We start from the raw sequence: 23,578 nt of genomic DNA on the forward strand, positions 1-23,578 counted from the left end.
GCCGCCTTTAGGGTCGGCGCCGGCTCCCAGCCCGCTTCGGGCCGCGAGCGGTTAACTCGCAGGCGCCGGGTCACGGGCCAGGAACGCGCCGTCACCGGCTGTGCCCGCGACGCTCCGTCTGCAGCCACGCGCGTCGTCGATGGGAACGTTCGCGGCCGGAACCCGCGCCGCCGCGCCGCGCCGCGCCGCGCCGGGGGACGCGCGGGGGCGACGGACGCGGGGTGCGCGCGCAGCCGCAGTTCCGGTTCCGGTTCCAACCCGGCGAGGAGGAGGAGGAGGAGGAGGAGGAGGAGGAGGAGGAGCGCGAGCCCCGCCGGCGGAGGTAGATCCCGCCCCCCGCCCCCCAGTCCCCGCGCCGTGCCTCCCCTCAGGCCCCGCGGGGTCTCGCGCCCCGCCCCCTCCCGGCGCAGGTGTCGCGTCACGTGGGGGCCCGGCCTGCCCCCGCGGAGCCGGCAGCGCTGACACCACGTGGAGGCCCGGGACGGCGGTTGGAGTTAGTCGAGTCCAGGTTCAGCCACCGTTGGAGAGAAACTAGATCGGTCGTGTCTGAAAGAAGTCCGCTTCCGTCCTCAGTGGGCCGGCAGTACCCTCCCCTCCCTTGTTCGTTTGCTCCGTGCGCGGTGCTGGGTGCGTAGGGGCAGACGGCCGGCTCCTGGGATCGGTCTCTGTAAACAAGGGCTGGATGCTAAGTCGGAGGTTTTTAAAAGGCCTTGAGAGCAGCCAACTGGAAGGATGATTAGGAGTTTGCCAGATGGGGAAAGGATGGCAACAGGAATCCCGTGTCTGGGGAGTCTGTAGGTTCCCAGCTTGAGGAGGGGAGGTGTTTGGGGACCTAGGTAGGGACGGTTGGGGGTGGGGGGAGGCACCAGTGCTGGGCCCAGGAGCACAGACGTCGTCAGCAGTGGGTTTCAGCTCCCCCTACCACCCCCCACGCGGCTCCGACGTGAAACCTGGCAGTCTAGCGGGTCTGGCGGTCTTCACATGTCCCTGCTTCCCAACCCGCATCCCAGAACCGCTCCTCAAGGCACACGGCAGCTGTGGATTGACTGCGGGCATGGGATAGCAAGCTTCGTCCCTCCAGACCGCATCTCTAAAACAGCGCCTTACGTCCTAATATGGATACGGAGTTAAGCTTGTGTTTTCCTTTTTGGTTATTTGATTTGAATGCACACTCATGAGTGCAGTGTGAAGGTCTGTCGCTTAAAAATATAACTTTGAGAACAACCCCAAACCGCAGGCACCCTGCTGAAAGGATGTCGTGTATGGGAGGGAGAGTGTGGGCCACTGCTCCCACCCCACACCTTCATCCAGGGAGCGGACAGCAGGCAGGGTCTGGGGGGTGGGGGGCAGGTGCTGCTGATCCATCAGGTGCCATTTTATTCATTTCGAAACCAGCCACCTTCATTTGAATGCAAGTATCATTCTTATCAAGTAATTTTTGGCACGTGGCCCCTTGGTGAGCCCAGCACTGAGGGTGGGGAGACTGTTTCCCCTCCGTGTGTGGCCGGTCTTGATGTTATCCTCCACAGATGGGGAATCCAGGGCTTAGCCAGGTGAGGAAACTCGGAAGAGCCAGCGAATGTTCCAGTCTGGGGCTATTCTGACTATAAAGTCTGTGCTCTCAACCAGCACCCTGGTTAGGAAAAGACAGGTGTCACCTTCCTGGTGTTGGCATGTGTTCTGAAAGGTCCACGGGCCTTGGTGGTCTGGCCGCAGTCTCTGGTGGTTAGCACACCGAGGGGCCTCTGCCGGCTCTCTAGCTGGGCTTCTGCCTCCTGACGGAATCTGCGCAGGCAGCCTTTCCCAGGAGAAGGCGTCTGGCTCAGCAGAATTCAGGTTTCTGTGCTGTTGGCTGGGATTCTTTCATGTGGCTGCAGGGTGATGCTGGTTTTATGAAGTCAGTTAACTGAGACAGGGAGAATCCATGGCCAGATTGCATTTATCTGGTGGCAGCATCACTCCAAGCTGTGCCACTGGGGGTGATAGGAGCCCTGTGACCAGAGGGGGCCCGGTGGTTGGAAGGTGTGGGCTCCTTCCTTATGGGGGCTCTTGTCTTTCTGGAACTGGGGGTGCTCAGGACACAGTCATCTGCTCTGAACAGATTTTTTTTGCTTGTTGAAGGCGAGTCCCTGATCCCTGTGACCTGGAAGAGTTCAGCTCTGTATTTAAAGAACTGACGATGAATGGTTTCAGGGTCACACACCCAGGGGACTCTTGAAAGAGTGGCCCCGTGCTCCCATGTTTGGTGGGAGAGTGTATGAGTGCAGCCTCTTTGGGGGTGAGTGGCAGTACTCACCCAAATGAAAAGGAACTGTTGCAGTGAGGCTCCGTGGTGAGCACCCACCCCACCAGCACCCTGTGTGAGCACAGCTGTGGGGCCCCCGCAGGTTGACCTGGCAGGCTCCCTCCCACCCTGAGCTCGGCCTCATCACCCTTCTCAGGAGGGCCTGCCTATACGGAACTTGCGCAGGAGCCAGGCCAGGGCCTGTCTGACCCACACCATCCCTACCGAGAGCCCCTCACGGTCCACCACCTCCCAGACACTCAGAGACTCAGGGCCAGGTGTCCGCTGCCGGTCGGAGGTGCTAGTGCAGCAGGTGTTCAGACCGCTTCTGTGAGGACTGACTTCCTCACTGTCTGCGCAAGCCTTCCGTGAACCACTCGCTTTAATTAAGATGAAGGCTGTTACCTCATTTTTATTGGCTCCTATCACTTTGAGAAATTAAAAAGCTGTAGACAATTACCCTGGAGATCTGCCATCCAGAACAAATATTTTTAATATTTTCATCTTTTTTGAATAAAATAAAATGTTAATGCTTCAGCTGAAGTATCGTCATTTTTAAAAATGTCATTTATTAGACCTCAAAAATCTGATTACAGAAGTCATACGTGCTCATTGCAGAAAAACGAGAAAATTGAGAAACACCAAGAAGAAAGCAAAAGTCACCTGCAGCCCTGCCACCTCGTGACCCCCGGAGGTTTTCCTTCTGTCTCTGTGATGTGGTCCCTGGGCAGCACCGTGGGAGCTTCCGGGGCGGGGCCGTGGCCCCAGCCTGACACACGTGTGCGCGCCCCAGTGTCCTGAGACCCTCAGGACCACAGCTTAGCCCCGGGCTTCATGTTAGAAATAACCCTGCAGGGGGCGCCCTGTGCGTGACTCCACCTGCACCTCTAATTATTTCCTTGGGATGCATTTAAAAGCACACACGTGGGAGCAAAGGTCCTGCCTTTGCTGGTTTCGTGTCTTATTTTGAAGGGTCTGCTAGGTGTCCTTTGCGGTGCTGAGTCGACGCTCTGGGCCTCCCTAGACTGGGGCGCCATCCAGTGAACGTGTGGGGCCCTCCGGGCAGCGCCCTGTCACAGACCTGGCCCTCCGGTACGCCTCACCAGACGTGGTGTTCCAGAGCGGCTCAGAGCATGGGGCAGCTAGGCCTGGCCTGCTGCTTTGTGGCCTCGGGCCTGTGGCTTCACCTCTGTCTCCCTTTGGAGGTGCTGCTGTCACTGCCCGGCCCCCACGGCCGTCTGTGCCCACTGGGGATTTGCTGTCATGGAGTCGGAAGTCAGTGAGCCCTCCCTCCCCGGCCCCGGGGGCAGAGTGGGGCTCGGCCCTATCTCCTGGTTCCTATTCCGAGTGCTCGGGCCCCAGCTGCAGGGGACCAGCGCCAGCCCGCGGAGGGTCTCGGGACAGAGCAGAGCTCGGGCTGGCAGGCTTACTGGTGTGAGGTGGTTGGTTTGGTTGGGTAATTGTACAGTGTTGTGTGCAGATTGCTGTTTAAATTAAGGACAGACAGCAAAACTGTACGCATCACAGACATAACACGTTAGTTTTCTCCTGTAGCAAGTGGATGAAAGAAGAGTGAGGGTTTTCGGGGGAGAACATGCCGAGAGCGGAGCAGCAGGCCCTCGGAGCAGTGTGCGGGCTGCCCGCCCAGCACCCCCACCTTCCTGCTTTGCTGGGCCTGTGGGAACCAGGCGAAGTTTACAGGCTTATTTGATGCTATTGTCGGACAGCGGACAGCTCCTTGGCGGGCGTCTGCATCGGCCTCTGATGGGGGGAAGCGCCCCTGGTGTCGCGCTGCCTGCTCCCCAGGCCGTCACCAGGGGGCGCCGCCCCACCCCCAGGCCCCGCATGGGCAGCATCAGGTCCCCTCGTGGGCTCTGACAGCCTTGGGCTGCGGCGTGGCTGGCTCTGGCGGGAAGGATGGCTGGGGCTGGGGAGGCTCTGGCTGGGCTCTCATCCCTGACTTAGGAGCTGGGCGGCTTGGCTTCTCTCATGGGGGAGGCAGGGCTAAAAGTGGTTGCCTGTTTATCCAACCGTTGAAAGTGAAATCACAAGGTGAAAACACATTGTGATGTGTTGCGTGTATTATCACTGTCAAGATCATACTCGTGAAAACCCTCTGCGAACAACTTGGAGAGCTGGGTCTGGGACACTGCTCTGGCTGAGGGCACTCCCAGAGAGGGAGGCACGGTGACCCTTACTCGTGGCCGTAGGGAGGGTGTGGCAGTGGGGACTCCGGGCCCCAGAAGGAACTGTCTTCAGTGGGGTGGCAGGTGGGCTCCCGACCTCTTGAGCTTAGAGAACTTCAGCTCTAAGCCGCCGTCAATGCAGGGGCAGCTTGGAAAGTGGGCGCCCTTCCTCGTTACGGACCCCGTGCGGCTGCCCCAGGAGGGAGGTGTCCTGGAGCAGGGCAGAGGCAGGCGGCTCCTTTCCTGGGCCTCCCTGCTCTCCAGCACTCTGGAGACTTCCAGGTGGACTCGTGGGTCACCGCCCTCGTGGTGAGCCCTCCTTCTCCCTTACTGTTTTGGTCTTTTGGGTCACTGTTTAGCGGTTAGGTTTGAGGGGAAAGGGGAAAAAGTTATGTTTCAGTTTTTTAAAAAAGACTGACACCCTGCAGAAAGGTGAGCTTGCTCTATTTAAGTTCCTCGACGTCCACGGTTGGGCAAGGGTCCAAGAGCAGGAGGCGGCCCCGTGTCTGTTCTGCTCGCTGGGGTTTCCAGGCCCCGCTGCTGGTGGACAGGGAGTGTAGGGGGACCCTCGAACCACACAGGGCTGAGGGTGCCAACCCCACACAGTCGAAAATCCGCACGTCACTTTCCAGTCGGCCCCCCGGCCCTTCGTCCACGTCCCATTCCTGTTCCTCCCCAGTCGCATTTCTGCACGGAGCGCCATGGCCGTGGTCGGCAAGACCCCCGCCGAGGCAGTGGGCCCGCAGTGGGCCCACGTTGTTCAGACCGTGTGGCCCGGGGGCCGCCGCCTTCACTCTGTGGCCCTCAGTACTGACCCCGCTCACCTGACTTCTTTCAGGCTGAGGTTGTTAAAAACCATTATTCAGAGTTTACCTGAAATGCACTGCCTTCTGTTTGCTTCTCCTTGACCTTCCTTTAGTTCCTGGCTTTAGAAACTTGTATGTTTTTAAAATCCTTAAACTAATGAGATTAAGTAAAATGCCGAAACATTGGTCATTTAAGTTCCAGAAGCGTGTATCGGGAGTGCTGGCATCTCCTGTTCAGGATGTCACCTCGTGACTGAGCCAAGCCAGCTTTGCCGGGTTGCTCTGGGGTCAGGACGGGACCGGGCAGTACCTGTGGTGTCCTCTCTTCCAGCCGGTGTCTGCCCTGCCATGCCGCCCCACGTGGGGGTGTCCCTCCCGCGCCTGGTCTGTGCCGTGGCCTCCCGCCGGCCAGCTCCCTGGAGGCCTGGAGGACGCAGCCCCCTGCACACAGGCCCGGCAGCCCGTGGCAACAGAAGTGCTCCTGTGTTCACCCGCGCCCTGGCCTTTGGGGACAGAGTCGCCCTCGCTGACCAGCACGGCAGCCACACCTACAGGGACCTGTACTCCCGCAGCCTCAGCCTGGCCCGGGAGATCTGCAGGCTCCGTGCGTGCAGCGACGGGGACCTCCGGGAGGAGAGGGTCTCCTTCCTGTGCTCCAACGACGTCTCCTATGTGGTGGCGCAGTGGGCCTCGTGGATGAGTGGGGGCACCGCCGTCCCGCTCTACAGAAAGCACCCCCAGGCCGAGCTGGAATACTTCATCCAGGACTCCCGCAGCTCTGTGGTCCTCGCTGGGCAGGAGCACGTGGAGCTGCTGAGCCCGGTCGTCAGGAAGCTGGGGGTCCCGCTCCTGCCCCTCCCGCCCACAGTCTACTGTGGGGCGGCCAAGGACCCCGGGGAGGAGCAGGTGCCGGAGCGGGACTGGAGAGACCGGGGTGCCATGATCATCTACACCAGCGGGACCACGGGGAGGCCCAAGGGCGTCGTGATCACCCACCACAACGTCTGGGCCACGGTGAGTGCTCGGGGGCCACCACGGGGAGGCCAGCCCCAGCAGGTGCCGTGTCTGGGGCAGCAGCCTTCTGTCCATTTACCTTTCTGTAGGGCCCTTTGCAGCTCTCAGCATTCCCCCAGCCCAACTTGAACCTCACAGCGCTGAAGGGTCCCGGGGCCGTGGGGCCACCAGCCCCACTAACCATGTAGGATGGCTCTCGGGAGGGGCTGAGGCACGTAGCGCCCAAGGCGGGACATTTATGGCCCTGAGGCGTGCAGAGCACAGAATGGGCCCCTGACGCCATCTGAGGTGGTTTTCAGAGAGACCTGCCATACGCAAGTGTCCAGGACTCACCCTCTGCGCCTGGAGTCGTGCTTGTTTGGGACACAAGAAAGTAGGACCTCGTGTTGCCGCGGCCTGGGCATCATTCTGCATCCCACAGCCTCAGTTCCTGTCTCTGTAAGACTCCCCAGTGACTTCATTTACCTGCAGTTCACACCCTTCTTGCTTCCAAAAAGCATTCGCCTGTACAATAAAGACTCCTAGACGTAGAAGTTCAGAGCCACGAGAGGAAGGTCAGAGGTCCACGCCACCCAGTCCCAGGCTGAGTCGGTGGTGACGGAGTTGGGCTGGCTGCAGGCACGGCGAGGTCACACATTGTCTCCGTCTCCCGGAAGAAGACACGCTTCTCATCAGGAGAGGCCATCACCGGACCACATTTCTGGGGGGAGGGCAGCTACACCGTGTGCACATGGCGGTCACTGCACACACAAGAGGACATGCTCGCGGTGGGAGGTGCCAGAACTCGCGGGGTCAGGCAGGCAGTGGAGGTTGGGCGGCTGGATCTCGGGGCCTGTGGGAGCCAAAATCACACCTCTGACTACCCAGGAGAGAGCTGCCCAGAGTGTGTGCAGAGCCTTGGGACCCCCAGGTCAAAGGCTCCTTCTGATTGGCTGAAGCCCCTGACTGCATATGGCCCTGGCCTCCAACGCAGGTGAGGTTAAGGGAGGGCCGACAGAGCCTCGGTTTATTACTATCTTCTTTAGACGCCGCTGAGGGCGGGGCAGTGAGAGTGAGCCCCCTCCACCTCTTCGCAGCTGGGGGCCCCTCTGAACCCTGTCTGTTGGTGGCTTCCCTCCTGTTCTCAGGCCATGCTGTTGTCCCACAGGTGACGGGGCTGGTCCACAAGTGGGCGTGGACGAAGGATGATGTGATCCTCCACGTGCTCCCGCTGCACCACGTCCACGGCGTAGTCAACAAGCTGCTGTGTCCTCTCTGGGTGGGGGCCACCTGCGTGATGCTGCCCGAGTTCAGTGCTCAGCTGGTAAGTCGGGACGGGCTCCTGGCACCACTGGATCTGGACTCCCAGCCCTGGGGTGTGGACAGCCAGTTGTGGATTCCTGTTGCCTCGGGAGCAAGTGACCCTCCCCCGGGGCTTAAACAACGCAGGTTTATTCTCACAGTTCTGGAATCTCACGGAGCTAAGTAACGTCAAGGTGTGGCAGGCCTGCATCTCTCCGGAGGCTCCAGGGAGAATCTACTCCCGGCCTCTTCTGGCTTCTGAAGGCACCCACATGGCTTGCCTTGTGACTGCATCCCCCTGCCTCTGCTTCTGTGTTCCCACACTGCCGCCGCCTCTGCGGTCGCCTCTCCCCTGCCTCCCTCTCATGAGGACCCTGTGACCACATCTGGCCCCTTGTCCAGGGCAACCTCCCTACCTCAGGACCCTCATCACACCTGCAAAGCCCCTTTGCCACGTGCAGTGACACACGCTGGGAGGCTCTGCCTGTCGGCCTCAGTGTTCACTATCCCAAGGCGTCCTGCAGGTTTAACGCTCGATGGAGCTCGTGCCTGTGTGGCTGAGGCACTGTGACAGCGGGAGTGCATTCTGGACGGGGAAGCGCGCAGAAGGCAGACAAACGGCAGGGCTTCCTGCAAGTGCGGCAGAGCTGAGCAGGGAAGCACGTTTGACGTGCGGCCGATAAAAGCCTGCAGCCCTGAGTTTCAGGGTTCTGCGCATTTAGAAGCTTACGTTAGTAAAACCCCACTTGAGCATTACTGCACCTCCGGGCTTCGTCTGTGGAGTCTGTGTGAAGCAGTGGTGTGGGTGACCAGAAGGCTCCTTGGTGTCCAGATGGCCTCAGGCCCTCTGAGCAGAGCTCAAGGAGCAGTGGGGTGACAGCGGCCAGCGCCCTACAGGGCTGGCTGGCGGGGCAGTGGCTGGGAGGACAGCTGGAAGACGGGTGGGGCTGCCCGCCCTCGCCCCGCAGGGTGAAGCCTGGTTGTTAACTGGGCTGCCCGGCCTCCACTGAGCCCTCATCAAAGACGGCTTCCTCTGGCTGCTCACGGACGAGGTTTCCAGCCGCGGGCACCAAGTCAGGGCGGGATGTAGGGGCCGGGGCTTGCTCTCCTGCGGACTCTGAGGGCAGAGGCTGGGCGGTGGGCGCTCGGATGCTGGGGCACTGCCCTCGGGCCCAGCACCTGCTCAGGACTCCGGGTCCCTCATGAAGCGTGCTGCCTGGCGGACCTGTGGCCCCAGACGCTGTTCATCCTGGGGTCTGAGCAGTGGGCGTCGTACTGAGGCAGGTGGGGCTTCCAGGCAGCATGTGGAAGGGGCTGCAGGCAGAGCTCGGGCCTCTCAGACCCCATCCCTACTGGGTCGTTTCAAGTCTGGGGATATTGTGAATAAAGCTGCTGTAAACATACTCCTAAAGCTCATTCTGGTTCTGGGCGCCCACCAGGCTGGGTGTATGTTTAATTTTGGCTCCGGCGCGGCCGCACCTTCTGTCCTCCTACAGCAACGTGAAGGGCCCAGTGGCTCCACGCCCTCACCGTACTGGGTGACCCTTCGGCTCAGCCCTGTCGTGACACCTCGCAGTCGCCCCCGCAGGCAGCCACCTCTTCTCACCTGTGCTGACCTGCTCCTGAAACCTGCGTCAGAGTCACGGCCCCTCACGCTTCTGTGCCTCCCTCCTTCCCCTGAGCACGCTTTTGAGGCCTCCCCGGCGCACGTGTCAGTGGCCAGCTCCTTCCAGCACAAGGGCCCCCACGCTGCCGTCCATTCACTCCTGCTGACGGGCGTCTGGCTTGTTGCAAGTTTTGGCTTCACGAGTGAAGCTGTGGGGAACATCCTCACGTGTCTGTTTGCGGATGCACACTTTCACTCCTCCGGGAAAACACCCAGGGTTAGAATTGCTGGGTCACAGGGTCACACGTGTTTAACGCTGGGAGAAACGGCCAAACCCTCTCCGAGGTGCCTGTCCCTACCCTGGCCCCGCCGGCCGCACCTCCCCGCCCCGGGAAGCCCGCGCTTCTCGTCATGCGAGCGCTTTTCCGTGCTTGCTGGTCGTCCGAAAGATGCTCTGTGAACTGCCTCTTGAAGCCTTTGTCTGCTTTTAACTCGAGCTGTTTGTCGTTTTATAACCCGTCAGTAGTTGCTCTGTGTACATTCTGGATAAAAGGCCTCCGTCAGAAATAACGCCGTGAATCTCCCCCCAGTCTCTGGTCCATTGTTTCACACTTTGAGTAGTGTCTTTTGATAAAGAGACTTTAAATTTCGGTAAATGTAGCTCGGAAGCAGTCATGGAGGACACTGTGACACAGCCTTGGGGAAAGCGTTGCTGTCTCACTGATAGACATGACGCAGGCCACCGTGTTGTGTCCATGTTCGCTCCCGGACGCTCCTGCCCCTTGTCCGCCGAGGGTTTAGTTATAGAGGTTTGAATATTACAAATGGTTTTCTTTATCCGTTTATCACTGAGATGAGCAAATATTCTGCTAATGAGGTTGGCCACACGGAAGCTGCTAATGTCGCCGCTTTCCTCGTCTTGCAGTCGCCCAGTGCGCTTTCTGGGCGTGACGTACTGTCCCTTCTGCACACTGCCAGGTTTGACTGCCTAACGCTTGAGTCAGGGCTTTGCACCTGCGTTTACGAGGACCACAGGTCTGTAGTCTTCCTGTGACATCCTTGCCAGGCTTCTGTGCTGGAGTCTGGCTCGTTCTTGAAAGGACTGTGGTGGCCCCTCCCCACCCCTTCTCTCTCTCTAGGAGTCCGTGTGAGGCCAGAGGTGTTCCTTCCTTAAGTGTTTGGCAGAACTCGACTGAAGCCATCTAGGCCAACCTTTCTGGGAAGGTTTTAATTAAGGACTCAGTTTCTTTAGCAGATAGAGGACTTAGAATATTTTGTTTTGTTTCTTGTGTCGGTTTTGGTATATTTTTATTTTTAAAACAATTGTGCATTTTGTCAAAACTGTCAGATCTATTGGCACAGAGTGGCTTACAGTTTCTCTCCTCGGCCCTTTAGTGTCTCTCAGGTCTGCAGTGAGGCTGGCGTCGGGAGCGGGCCTTCTCTCTTCCTGAGCCCCTTGGCTGAGCAGCGCATCGGTGCCCTCAGTCTTCTCTGAGAGGCAGCCTCGCTGCTCCTCTCCCTCCCGTCCTTGCCACGCCCTCCTTCCCCTTCACGACCCACGGCCGCTGCTGCTGCTCTGAACACTGCCCACAGAGCGCCTTTTCTGGGCTCCTCGCTGGCTCCTGCAGTCCTGTGTTTCCCTCGTGGGTTGTTTCCCGTGACCTGACGAAGTGTTTTGATGGTCCTTGAGGTGCAGCTCTGCTGACAAGTTCTCTCAGCTGTGTTTGACTGAAAACGTTTTCTTTGCGTGTTCTTTTTAAAACACAGCTTCATTGAGATGTAATTCACCTATTGCAGACGATTCAGTGACTGTTCATAAATTTACTGGGTTTGTTCAATGTTACCTCAGTGCCTGCTTCCACCTCCAGCCCCCGCCCCCCCCCCCCCCGCCCCGGGGCTGTCCTCTGTCCTTTTCTGGGCGTTGCATACTGTGTGTCTGACCTCTGCACTCTGCGGAGTGTCTCTGAGCTTTGTTGCCCATGCTGCAGCGTGTGCATTAGAGGCCTGCTGCCTGGTTGGTGAGGAGCGCTTCACCGTGGGCTGGGCCACCGCGGGTTCGCCTCTTTGTCATCTGTGGGGCACTTGGATGGGCTCCAGTTCTTGTCTGTTAGGAATAATGCTGCTGCGGGCACTTCTCATTCACCCTGAGCAGATACGTAGGAGCAGAATTGCCAGGTTGGTCTGGTACATTTACTGTTCATGTTTTAAGAAACTGCCAGACTGCTTTCCAAAGTGGCTATGTTGCTCACATTCTCACCAGCAGCGTATGAGGGTCCAGTTTCTCCACGTCCTCACCAACACCGGTTTATTGGTTTTTAAAATCGTTACGAGAGTCATTGTAGTGGATACGGCGTGGTGTCTCACTGCGGTTTAAATTTGTGCTTCCCTGACGACTAAGGACGGTGAGCATTCTTCACGGTCTCACTTGCATCCACGTGTCTTCCCTAGTAAGCTGTCTGTTGAGGTCTCCTGCCCATTTTTAACTTGGGCTATTTATCTTATTACTGAATTGCAAGGGTTCTCTGTGGCCTGGATCCCTCCTTTATCCACAGATGGTTTGCAAATATCTTCTCCCCATTTGGCTTGCTTTTTTTTTCATTTTATTAATGGTATCTTTTGAAGCACACGTTTTTAATTTCGATGGAATCCATTTTATCAATTTCTAGACTTTACAGTTCACGGTTTTTGTACGTCTAAGAAATCTTTGCCTAACCAGAGATCCTGAAGGTTTTCATCTGTTCTTTCTTAGAAGCTTTGTAGTCTTAGCTGATGCGTTCGGGTCTCTGACCCGCTTTGCCGAGTCCCACACACAGAGAGGTGAGGGTCTTAAGTGCACCTTCCTGGAGGTGGCTGTTCAGGCGTCTCAGCGCTGTTTGTTGAAAGGGTCCCCCCTGTCAAAATCAGTTGGCCATCAATGTATTGATTTATTTCTGGACCCATCGGCTCTGTTGATCTGCATGTCTGATCTTCCACCAGCTTCACATGCGTCAATCACCAGTGTTTTGGAGTAAGTTTTGGGGCCGGGAAGTGTGAGTTCCCCCACCCTACTCCTTTCCACATTTGTTCAAACTCTCTGTGTCCACTGCTGCTCCGTGGAACTGCAGGTCAGCTTGTCAGCTTCTGCAGAGCATGCTGGCTGGGGTTCGGGAGAGGTGCCTCCCCGGCAGTGCCGGGTCTCCCAGCCCGTGGGCGTGGCCACCCCTCCACTGACCCCCCCCCCAGCCCTTGGGCGTGGCCGTCCCCCCGCTGAGCGCACCTCTTTCCCGTGTCCAGGATGACAGGCCTGACTGTCAGGTTGTGGCGTGGCGTCTCGTCCACATGTTGTATCGCTGCCCTCCTCCCCTTTCCGTTTCCGTCTGTCCTTCGCTCAGGTCGGCTCGTGTCTGACCTGTGTCCTGGTGCTCGTCTGGCCTGTCCCTTGCACCCTGCGCCCCAGCCTTACACTGCACGCTCCCCGGGTGTGTGGCTCTCTCACGCACTCCCCTTCTCCAGTGAGACCCTTGGTCACCCCTCATTTTGTTCACCTTTTGCTCTGAACTCTTTAACCTGTTTAATAGTTTATTATAATTTCCTGAAATTCCGTGTCTGATATTTCCGACATCTGGATTCCAAGGGTCTGCTTCTGTTGACTTTTTTCCTTAAGTACGGGTCACATTTTCTGTTTCCACACGGGAGCCACCATCCGCTCCTGTCTGCCGTCACCACTCTGTCAGCGCTGCGCTCCTGCCTGCCTGTGGGCGGCCACTTGCCGCCTCGTCCACTCTTATCCCACCGGCTGGAAAAGTGTGAGGGGCCACGTCCCTGATGGCAGGTCTGAGTCCAGTCCCTGGGCCCAGTGCCCGCTCCTCCCTGACCCGCCTCCTCCTCTTCAGTCTCCTAGGCCAGACATGCGTGTCCCTGCACAGGTGACTCCACAGGAGCCCAGGGGCTGCGTCACCTGTAAAAGTGAGGACCCCCCCCAGCCAAGGTGGGAGCCGCTTACAGACCCTGATGCTGAAGAAAAGGGGGTCCTCTGCTGAGAGCGCTGCTCCCAGAGCCGGGGGTCCATGCACATCTGTGCACAGGTGATTCCTGCCCGTCCCGCTGTGCGCTTTTCTGTTTTCTCTCCAGGTTTGGGAAAAGTTCCTGAGTTCTCAGAGTCCACGGGTGAATGTGTTCATGGCCGTGCCGACCATATACAGCAAGCTGATGGATTATCACGACAGACACTTCGGCCAGCCTCACGTCCGGGACTTCGTGCGCGCGGTCTGTGAGGAAAAAATTAGGTGAGCGAAAACAGTCCACCTTCCTGTCCAGAGAGCCTTAACGACCCGCAGACAGGGCGTACTTTTACTGAGTCAGTGCTGCGGAGGCCGAGGAAGCAGTGCTCCCTGAAGCGCGGCGTCTGCACGTCCGCGCGCCCGCATCCCTGCCTGGCCGCTGCGCCCCTGTTGCTGTTCCGTCTCCTTGTCCGTCTGTCCGTCCGTCTGCCTCGTGGGGGGGCCTGAAGCGCAAGGGTGAGGACGTCCTTGCTGAGCCCACGCCCGTCCTGGCGCAGACCCCGCCCAACAGGCGTGCTGGCCGTCCTGGCTGCTTCAGAGGCGGGAGCTCGCTCTGCGTGTTCTCAGAGCCTGCAGACCCGCCGCTTCCCCTCTGCCGTGGCTGGGGGCGGCTCGCCTAGAGAGCGCGCGTCGGTCCCCAGCAGCCCGACAGGCGGCGCGCGCCCGGGAGGCATTGACCCCGTGGACCCTCCAGGGGCTCGTGACCTGTGCATCTGACCCTGCCCTTCAGAGGGGCACACGGAGGCCCTCCGCCTCCCGGAGAGAATTCTGTGTCTTGTTGTGCTTTGGTTCCCATTACCCCTCTTGGCTCCTCCTCTGTGAAGACTCCGTGGTGGAACCGGAGCCCTTTCCTGAGGCTGCTGCTGCCGGCCACCCGCCCAGCCCACCTTCACGGGGTGGCGGGCGGGGCCTGGGCAGCTGCAGGGGGAGGCGTCCAGTGCCTGGCCACCAGGACATGAGTGGGATCGGTAGCACCTTCTGCCCAGATGAGAGTGAGATTGGAGGGAGGGCTTTCAGAGTGACCTCTGGGTGACAGAGGCCCGTGGACCTCGCCGGCCAGGCTCTGGGGACCGGGTCCTTGTGACTGTGCCCCCGTGGGAGCTAGTGCAGCTTGGTGACTGCTCCAGCCCCAACCAGAGGCAGATACACACACGGCTGGTGTGACCTGGTGCACGTGCAGGCCGCAGCTCTCGGATGTCACATGACTGTCGCTGTCACCGCTGAGCCGGCAGCACCAGGCAGTGAGTGGAGGACCCAAGCGCACGTGCCCTCACCGTAGGCTGCCTCCTTTCGTGCCCCTCTTCCTCCTCGGACCTGTGGCATTTTATGTATAAACCAGATTATCCGTCACCACCTTATTTTAGCTTTGTTTTTTTAAAATTGTGAATAGCACACTGATTATTGCAAAGCCTGCCACCAAAGACCCTAAAAGTCACTTCTTTCTCTTACTCTGCTTGCCCGTTCCTTGGGAAGACCTAGTTGCATTCTAAACTCGCCATGAATTCCATGAGAAGAGTGCTGGTGGGGGGACACGGGGCGCAGAGGGAGCCCTGTCACCCTGAGAGGCTGAGGTGCGTGTGGTTGTGCCGGCAGGTTGATGGTCTCGGGCTCAGCTGCGCTGCCCCTGCCCGTGCTGGAGAAGTGGAAGGGTGCCACCGGCCACACCCTGCTGGAGAGGTACGGGATGACGGAGATTGGCATGGCCTTGTCCAACCCCCTGGCCACAGCTCGCCTGCCAGGTACGCACAGGCCCGCCAGCTGTGTCCCCTGCGCTGAGCCCTCGGTGGCCCAGGCTGTGGAGGAGGCTGCCCTGACGGGTGATGGGGAAGCAGGGGGGAAGAACAGGAACCACCAGAAGCCACGTGCTTGGCAGAGGGCCTCCCGCGGGTGCTGATGCCCAGACTGGGCCGCCCCGGGAGAACTGCCACCGCAGGCTGGCAGCAGCAGGAGCCATGGCGGCACCCCGCCTGCGCCTGGCTGTCTGCACGTGTCTGGGCGGTGCTGCCCTTGGTCTTGCTGCGCAGCCTCCTCTAGGACATCCCATGCGCAGGCCTCAGGCCCCAGATCCCTGATGGGAGCCTGCAGGTGGAGCCCGAGGCCTGAGACGCACGCGTGTTCTGTTCCGGGCCCCTATCCACCCCCCACGGTAAGTCCCCGCCAGTTGGTCCAAAATACAAGTGGTGTCTCGGAAGCAAAAGTGAAACCATCTGTACCTGTGCTCCTGCCTGTCCGCCCACGTGTCCCTTCCTGCTTCGGGTCTGTGTCACTGCCATCTCTCCCGGCGTGGAGGCGGTTTCACGGTCTCTGAGCTCCGCTTCTGTGGTCAGCGCCTCCCCAGCCCAGGCCGGGCGAGCATTGACCTGGCTTCTCTCCCTGAGCTGTGCTGCTTCTGGGACATGGAGACGAAGCCTCCAGGACCTCCTTTTGGGTCTGGCTTCTCTCAGCAGGAGGCGCCTGAGGCACCCTGTGCCAGGCAGTGTCCGTGGTGTGGACGGGCCACCACTGGAGGACAGCAGGCTGTGTCTAGTTTTGGACAGTTCCCAGCCCGGCTGTTGTAAATGTTTGTGTGCAGGTCTGTGTGAGCACGTCTGTATTTTCATGGGGAGACACCCCGGAGTGCACTTGCTGGGTCAGAAGGTGGGTCTTAACTTTCTGAGAAGCTGCAGGCTGTTCACAGAACAGCCGGATACAGGGAGGGTCTTACCCTGCTGACACAGGAGGGCCCAGGATGCCACACAGACAGCGGGTATCCGCGTGGTCAGATCGTGACACCCTCTGTCGGGCTGAGTCTGGAGGAAGAGAAGGGCCAAGAGATGGACAGGGAACCTTCTGGGCCTTAAGGAGAGCAAACAGGCTGAGAGCTAGACCTGGAAAGACGGGTCGCAGCAGCAAAGGGTGGGTCTGGACCGTCTGTGGAAAGGTGGAGGGTGGGGTGCGTGGAGGGGCCGGAGACCTGGCCAGCCCCTCTGCAGAAGGAGGGGCCCAAATGCTCTTGAAACCCCAGGCTTATGGGCAGAAATTCTGGAATCTTAAATTATGGCCGCAGCCCCTCTGCAGACTCAGAGACGGTTCAGGACAGCACAGAGGCCGCACGCCTCCTGTGCACAGGGCGCCAGGCACCCCGTAGGCCTCTCACATCCGTGCGGGGCGTCTTCAGTCTGAAGGAGCCCTCAACCTTGAACCCCTGAAGAAGCCCCTGAGCACAATCCCCGGAAAGATCAGGCAGAGGGGCTTCTCTACACCCCCGACTCCCACACCTGGCCCTTCCAGCCGGAGGCCCTGGACTCTTGTGGGAGCCCGGCCTGTGTCCCCATCCCACTCAGGACATGGCGGCTCCTCCCCGGGCACAGCGCTGCTCCTGTGGTCGCACCAACCACCCCAGGGCTCACTGCAGGCTCCCTGACCGCGCAAGGGGCACGCGGCCGAGTGCGGCTCCGGGTCAGTTACCCGAGGGGCACGGCTAATTCAGCCGCCCGGCAGGACCTGATGCTCTAATCGGAGGCTGAGATCAGACGTGGGCTCCGTGGGGCCCGGACAGGAGCGGCTTCCTTCTCTCCAACCCAGACCCGCTGCAGGGCCCGCAAGCCCCGGAAACGGCGGAGTCGTGGGGCCAGGGAGCTGCCGACTGATTTAAAGAGAGCCCTTGTGTGTGCAGCCAGCATGCCACCCTGGGGGACTTGGAGGGGGCGCCGTCCCCGGGGTGTGGGAAGGGTTCTGGCTACCCGCGGTGCGTCCTTGTGGGTGGGTGGGCTACGATTACGTAGTATGGGGGCAGCTCCGTCTACGTAGGGTAGGAGCGCTACGTTTACGTAGCCTACGTCCCCATGGGTGGGATGGGCTACACCTACGTAGGGTGGGAGGGGCTGCATTTATGTAAGGGTGTCCCCATGTTGGGAGGGGCTGTGTCTACCTGAGGTGTGTCCCCGTGCGTGGGAGGGGCTGTATCTACATAAGGTGTGTCCCCATGGGTGGGAGGGACTACAGTTACCTAGGGTGCGTCCCCAGTTTGCAGCAGGTTGGACAGAAGTTGTGGGTGAACAGGGACACACCGGAGGGACGGGCAGTCTTGTAGGACTGAGGTACAGTATCGGGTGGCCCCTCACCTCCCCTGCCCTGAGGCCACAGTGGATTCCCCCTTCTCTACGCCTATCTTCCTGTGGTCCCAGCGCCTGGACCTAAGCCCCTGCCTGCTTCCTTCTGGGGAGGCGAGTGCAGGCATTAGTGAACCATACTTGGGTCTGCACGTACCCACCACGCAGCAAAGCCAAGCTCCTAACACCATGTTGTGGGGACGGAAAGCACAGGTTTATTTGTAGGGCACCAACCAAAGAGTAGGGTGCTTGTGCTCAAGGCCCAAAGTCCCAGATGGCTTTTAGAAGCAACACGTGGGGTGAGGCTACAAGACTGCATGATTTTCTTCAGGTTGTGTTGCACAAAAATGTGTTACAGCTCGGTGTTTCAGCTCAGTTGTGACAGCAACCTGGATCCGGGTGAGAAACCAAGCAGCACTGGGAGAGTTGGAGAGCTCAGGTTTATTACGCCAGCAGGCCCAGAGGAGTTAACACTCCAAGCTCTGGACCCCGTCTGTAGGTTTACACTGGCTTTTATAGGCTGCCAGTTTACACTTTGCAACATCATATGCAAATAAGGTATAACAAAAGTTGACTAATTAGGAACAAGCTTTGTAGAAATGGACCAATCAGGAGGGAGAGAAATAACCAATCAGGAGTGAGCTCCATGCAAATGAAGTACTATAAATGGACCAATCAGGAGTTAGCTTAGGGAACCAATAGAATGTCAGGGGTAAGTCCCCCTTTCCTAGAAGCAAACCTTTTCAGAGGCAGAAAGTGAATGAGGCCACTGGGCCAGGGAGCCGGATGGGGCTGTCAGGAGAGTAGTGGCCCTGCCTGGGGGTCCTGCCTGGGGCTCCTGCCAGTCTTTTTATGGGGCTTCCCGCCTCAGTTGGTCGGGGGTGCCAACCTTCTGGTTCCAGCCTGGGGTCTCAGCACGTGGTCACCGTCTCCCACCGGGGTGAGGACAGCTCAGAGGTCTGGGTCAGACTGTCATGTACATCCCGTGTGGAGAAACGCGGATTCTGTTTTAGCACTGATTTATCGTTCAAACTGTCCGGCATAACGGCTTCTCCTTTGTTTCTGTGTTCCCTTACTTCCCTAATCAGCAGCAGCTTGAGTCCGCTCTCTGGAACTCAGGGAAGGCCTAGGAGACGAAAAGCCTTTTTGACAAACAAGAAATGGGGAACACAGCGGCTGTTGAACCTGGAGGGCCCCGAAGGTCCTGCTCGGTTTCACGGGGCTGACACTTTGGGAGGCCTCGCTGTCAGGAGGGCTCGGGCCTGGGCAGGCATCACCCCGCTGCTGGGACGAGAGCTCGGGAGGAAAGGGAAGAGCAGCTCTTGTTCCTGAGTGAGGTGGGTGGTCCTGCTTGAGAGCCTGTCCTGAGTTGATGAAGTGCCTCCTGATAAGATGATCACTCTGCCTGATGGCTTACGTGTATCTGCGGAGTGCTCTCTCCCCGGCAGACTGCTGGGGAGACCGTCCCGGCCAGTCTCAGAAGGTAGTAAGTCAGTTCACAGCACACCTCGCTCAAGCAGCAAGACACCACCCCCCGACTCAGAACACAGGGTGGGGGACAGCTGGCCCAGCATGTGGGGGTGCCAGCTGGTGCAGCCCGCTGCGTGTCCTCTCACACGGCCTTTCTCTCCTGCCCTTCATCCGCCCAGTTCCTCCCTGGAACATTTGTCCTGTGGCTTTCACACACACTGACATCAAAATTATGATCACGTGTTGTAGTCACTGAGGGCTGCAACCAAGGTCAGCCTGCTGAAGTTTGGCCATAAAACAGGAGCGAATGGGAGTGGCCTGAAAACCGTGGAGGAGTCTACAAGGTGCCAGTCCTGGTCCACAGTCCAGCAGTCAAAGCTGCGGCCCCGGCTGGCCCTCAGCGGACTGTGAGGTTCAGGGAGGAGCAGTGCAGATGGCAGCAGAGAGCTCTTCACTGAAGACAGAGCCACGGGCAGCGGGCCTTTCATCCAGAGTGTGGGACCTGCGCTGGCCTTGGCCACACCGGGGTCATGCACAGCCACAGCGGGGAGCCTGGCTTGCCCAGCCAGGGGGCAGGGCCTGGACGCTGCCGTGTTCACAGCTGGTTCTCGCCTCTGGTCTTCATGTGAAGGGACAGGCCCCCCCCTTGCAGGCTGACTGATCCTGAGTGTCCCAGCACTGTTGCAGACTCTGGGCCCTAGTGGATGACTGGCAGAAAGAGATGGGAGGGCCCTCACCGTGCGCCCGAGCCAGGTCCACAGACCAGGCGGGCTAATGGTTGTTTGGGTGGGTGTGTGACTGCTCACCGGGACTGGCTTCCTTCTGGGCTGATGGAAAGTTCTGGAACTAGATGGTGGTGATGGCTGTGAATGTGCTGATTGCCACTGAATCATCTGCTTTACAGTGAATATCGCATGTGGATTTCACTTGAGTTTTTAAATCTTTGGAAGCAAAAGAGGAGGAGGGGAGGAAAGAGAAGAAAGAGGAGGTGGCCGTGGGGACCCTCGGGGCCTCAGACAGAAGACAGGCTGAGGAGGACAGGCTAGGCCCATTCCAGCAACACAAGACGCATGTACCAGATTGAGACGAGTGTGGATCCCAGGACACTGAGCGGCTCGTGGGCTTCGCTGAGTCTGCTTCCTGGGACAGGTGCTCACTGATTCCCGTGGTAAAGAGGGCCAGGAACCCTGGCGGGAATGCTCAGACGCTGGGCCTTTGGTCTTGGAATCTCTGCCCTTCGTCCTTTGTTTATCACAGTGGCCGTGGGGATTCCGTGCAGCCAGCACCTGCCCTCACCTCTGCAGGCTCCCCGTTGGCTTGTCTGCTGGCCCACCACACGGGTGAACGTGCTGAGCAAACACCTAACAGGCGAGACAGGGCTCTGGCGCCACCCCTGCCGTGAGGACCCCGGCTCCCCGTGTGCCCTTTGCATGCGTCCACCCCTGCCGTGAGGACCCTGGCTCCCCGCGTGCCCTCTGCACGGTCCTTCTTGGAGCTGCTCTGCACAGCTCCCCCGCAAGTCCCTCGCTCATCTGTGCAACTGAAGGGCCCCTGCACCCTGCCCAGGTGCTGGGCGGCCCTCCTGAGGGGCCTTCGGGCTCTCTGGAGTGTCCGGAGTGCCGGCTGCAGCTCTGCGTGTCCGGCGTGGGTGCTGCTCTCTGCTCCCGGGGCTCCTCCCACCCGAGTGCGTGCAGTCAGGCTGACCCAGCACCTCGGGCGTGCCGCCATCTCCTTCAGAACACAGCTGACCGTCTCCCTCGTGTCTCTCTGCCCCTCACAGGCTCGGTGGGGACCCCGCTGCCTGGCGTCGAGGTGCGCATTGTCTCAGAAAACCCGCAGAAGGACGGCTGCCCTTACATCATCCACGCGGAAGGGAACGAGACAGAGACCAGGGTGAGCCCGGTGTTCTCGCGGCTGCACGGGGGTCCCAGGGCCACCACACGGCCCTGGCCGCCCACAAGCCTGTTGCAGAGGTGGCGTCCCTGCCATGCGGGCCCAGGTGGCGTGCTGAATGATTGGGGGTCTTGAGGGGATTTCGCTGGAAGACTTGGCTTTGGTCCCAGAAGACCCTGACTCTCTGCTCCACGTCTGAGGCCACATAGCCTGCGGGCTGGCAGCTGCTGTCTCGGGGGTGCGAAAGGGCAGCGTCCGTGGCCCTTGGCCATCCCCTCCTTCACCAGTTCCAGGTCACCGCTGGTGGTGACACAGCACAGTTTCAAAGATGCTGAATGTGAAAACCTGCCCCTAAGAATACATGAAATCAGTGTCTCCTTGCTTCACGCAGTTGGTCGTGGTCTGGCCTGCTCTTTATGCAGGGTTGAGGCTGATGTGATAACACTTTGTTGAGCTTTCTGCGTCTATGTTCATGCGGGAGTTTGGTCTATAGCTTCCTATTCTTAAACGTCTTTTCTGAATTGTGTGTCTAGGTAAGGCTGGCATCGAAATTAGTTGAGAAGTGTTTCCTCTTCTGTTTTCTGCAAGAGACTGTATATAATTGGTGGCATGTAGTTTATAGAATTTCCAGTAAAGCCATCGGGGCCTTGAGCTTTCCTTTTTGGAAGGTTTTAACTATTAATCCCATGTCTTTAATAGCTATAGGACCATCCAGGTCACCTGGCACGTTTGGGACGAGTTTCAGTAGATTGTGTTTTCGAGGAATTGAAGGGTTTATGTGCATAGTTTTCCATAATGTTTCCTTATTCTTTTAACGTCCACATAGTCTGAAGCGATATCCTTCCCACGCCTCATACTGATCATTTGTCTTCTATTTTTTCCTTTGCTATTCTTGCTAAAAGTTTGTCCATTTTATTGAACTTTTTTTAAAGAACTTCTGAATTCATTGAATATAAAAATTCTCTGTTGCTTTTCTCTTTTGACTTTTAATTGGTTTCCATTTTTATCTTTGTTGCTTTTCTTTTGCTTGCTCTTGACTTATTTTTCACTTTCTTTAGTTTCTTAACATCAAACTTTAGGTTATTGATTTGAGACGTTCCCTCTCGTATAACACATGCATTTAGCGACATGAACTTCCCTCTAAACGTTGCTCTAGCTCTGCCCCTAAATGTTTGGTATGTTGTATTTTAATTTTCATTCAATTCAAAATGTTTTCTAATTTTCCCTAAGCCTTTTTTGACTCATGGATTATTCAGAAGTGTGTTCTTTATTTTCAGGTATTTGGAAATTTTTCTGCTATTGATCTCTAGTTTAATGTTTAACCACAGAAGAGTGTGTTCTGTGGTTCTGGTCGAGGTGTGCATGTCCGTCCGGTGAAGGTAGTTGGAGCTCAGGTCTCCCCTGTCTGTGGTTCTCTGACGACTGGTTCTGTTACCAAGTGAGCGGGTTGAATTCTCCAGCTGGAATTGTCAGTTTCTGCCGCAGGTTTTTGTGTCACACACTTTGAAAGCCTGTTGCTTGGTGAAGGCACGTTTATAATTGCTGTGTCTTGGTGAGCTGACTGCTGTCATCCTGCTGACGCTGCTGGTGATGCTCCGCTGCTGAGTTCGTTTTGCTTGACGTTAATGCAGCCGCTTCGCTTCGCTTGATGGATGTTTGCACGGTGTACATTGCTCCAGCCTTTTGTTTCTGACCTACTGTATCACTGTATTTGAAGTGTGTCTCCTACAGACAGCGTATGGTTGGACCACGCATGGGTTTTAATCCAGTCTGTCTTCTAATTGGCCTGTGTAGACCGCATGCGTTTCATGTGGTTTTTGACACATTTGAATTTAAGCCTCGCGTGCGCTGCTTGCTTACTGTCTGGTCCCGCAGTTTCTCATCGCTTGGCTTCCCTTTGGGGCCATTTTCTTAGTATTCTATTTAAATGTATCTGTTGTTTTTGAATGTCAGTCTTTGTTAGTCTTTAGTAGTTGTTCTAGGAACTACAACATACATACTTCACTTTTCAAAACCTACTTGGATTCAACATTGTGACACTTCCAGAACAACATAGAACTCCGACCACCGTCAAAGAAAAAATGATTCATCACATGTTAAAGACGGTGAGGCCAACGTCACTCAGGACTGTCACGATGCGTGTGGCGGCCACCGCAGTGGGTCTGCAGGAGGGGGAGCGATGGGGCTCAGCTCCCAGCACGGCGCCCGCAAGTGGGGATGCACAGCCAAGGGGCACGTGGGGTCAGTGGATGGGCAGTTACTAAGAGGAAACATCAGGGGTGGGAGGATTCTGGCTAAACTGGCCTAACAGGATCTTTGCTGAAGGCTGGCCGGGGTGATCAGACATCACCTGGGAGATGCTGGGGTGGGGGCGGTGAGGAACACGGTTAGATATGAGGGTGATCAGATGTCACGGTGGGGGCTTAGCAGAGTTCTTGCTGAAACTGGGTTTTATAGGAAGTGCACCGATGGGCCAGGAGAAGGCTCAGGCCCTGACTGCAGCCTGGTTGAGCAGAGAGTCTTGTCGCCGCATGGGTCGCTCCACCCCCACCCTTTACATGGTGGCTGCCACACCTTCGTGCGTGGTTGGCTCCATTACAGTGGGGCGGGGGGGGGGGATGCATTTCGTTCCCCTGGCAGCCCCAGTCCCGCTGCTCCCCCTTCACTCCTGCCTTCCTGGTTGGTTCTGGTGTCGTTGCCCTCCTGGCTGAAGAACATTCTTTCGTGACTCTTAGATCAGACCTGCTGACAACAGATTCTCCTAATTTTTCATCTCCTAAGAACGTTCTTACTTTACCTTCATTCCTGAAGGTTGTTTTCACTGGATTTGGAATTCTGGGCTGACACTTACTTCAACCCTTACGAGATGTCACCGCGCTTGTCTCCGGCCTCCGCTGTTTCTGCGAG

At 57.9% G+C, this 23,578-nt stretch overlaps 1 protein-coding gene across 9 annotated transcripts in view; it reads left to right on the forward strand.

Annotated features, from left to right (window-relative positions):
- The first annotated feature begins 221 nt into the window (after positions 1-221).
- ACSF3 (acyl-CoA synthetase family member 3) overlaps positions 222-23,578 on the forward strand; it is a 38,246-nt gene continuing 14,889 nt past the window's right edge. For 5 of the 9 annotated variants that reach the window (XR_004314091.1, XR_004314092.1, XM_032464627.1 and 2 more), the window contains exons 1-7: positions 234-322; positions 5,608-6,290; positions 7,438-7,593; positions 13,288-13,442; positions 14,811-14,956; positions 20,036-20,176; positions 20,559-20,671. Coding sequence is in view for 7 of the 9 variants with exons in the window: in XM_032464627.1 (XP_032320518.1) it covers positions 5,625-6,290; positions 7,438-7,593; positions 13,288-13,442; positions 14,811-14,956; positions 20,036-20,176; positions 20,559-20,671 (1,377 nt within the window). In the remaining 2 variants the exon portion in view is untranslated. Of the gene's footprint in view, positions 323-476; positions 628-5,607; positions 6,291-7,437; positions 7,594-13,287; positions 13,443-14,810; positions 14,957-20,035; positions 20,177-20,558; positions 20,672-23,578 lie in introns of those variants that run through there. The other 4 variants (XM_032464622.1, XM_032464624.1, XM_032464623.1 and 1 more) reach the window with 4 other exon arrangements.

This window comes from Camelus ferus, chromosome 21 (genome assembly GCF_009834535.1).
Source record: "Camelus ferus isolate YT-003-E chromosome 21, BCGSAC_Cfer_1.0, whole genome shotgun sequence".
NCBI classification, from domain to species: domain Eukaryota; kingdom Metazoa; phylum Chordata; class Mammalia; order Artiodactyla; family Camelidae; genus Camelus; species Camelus ferus.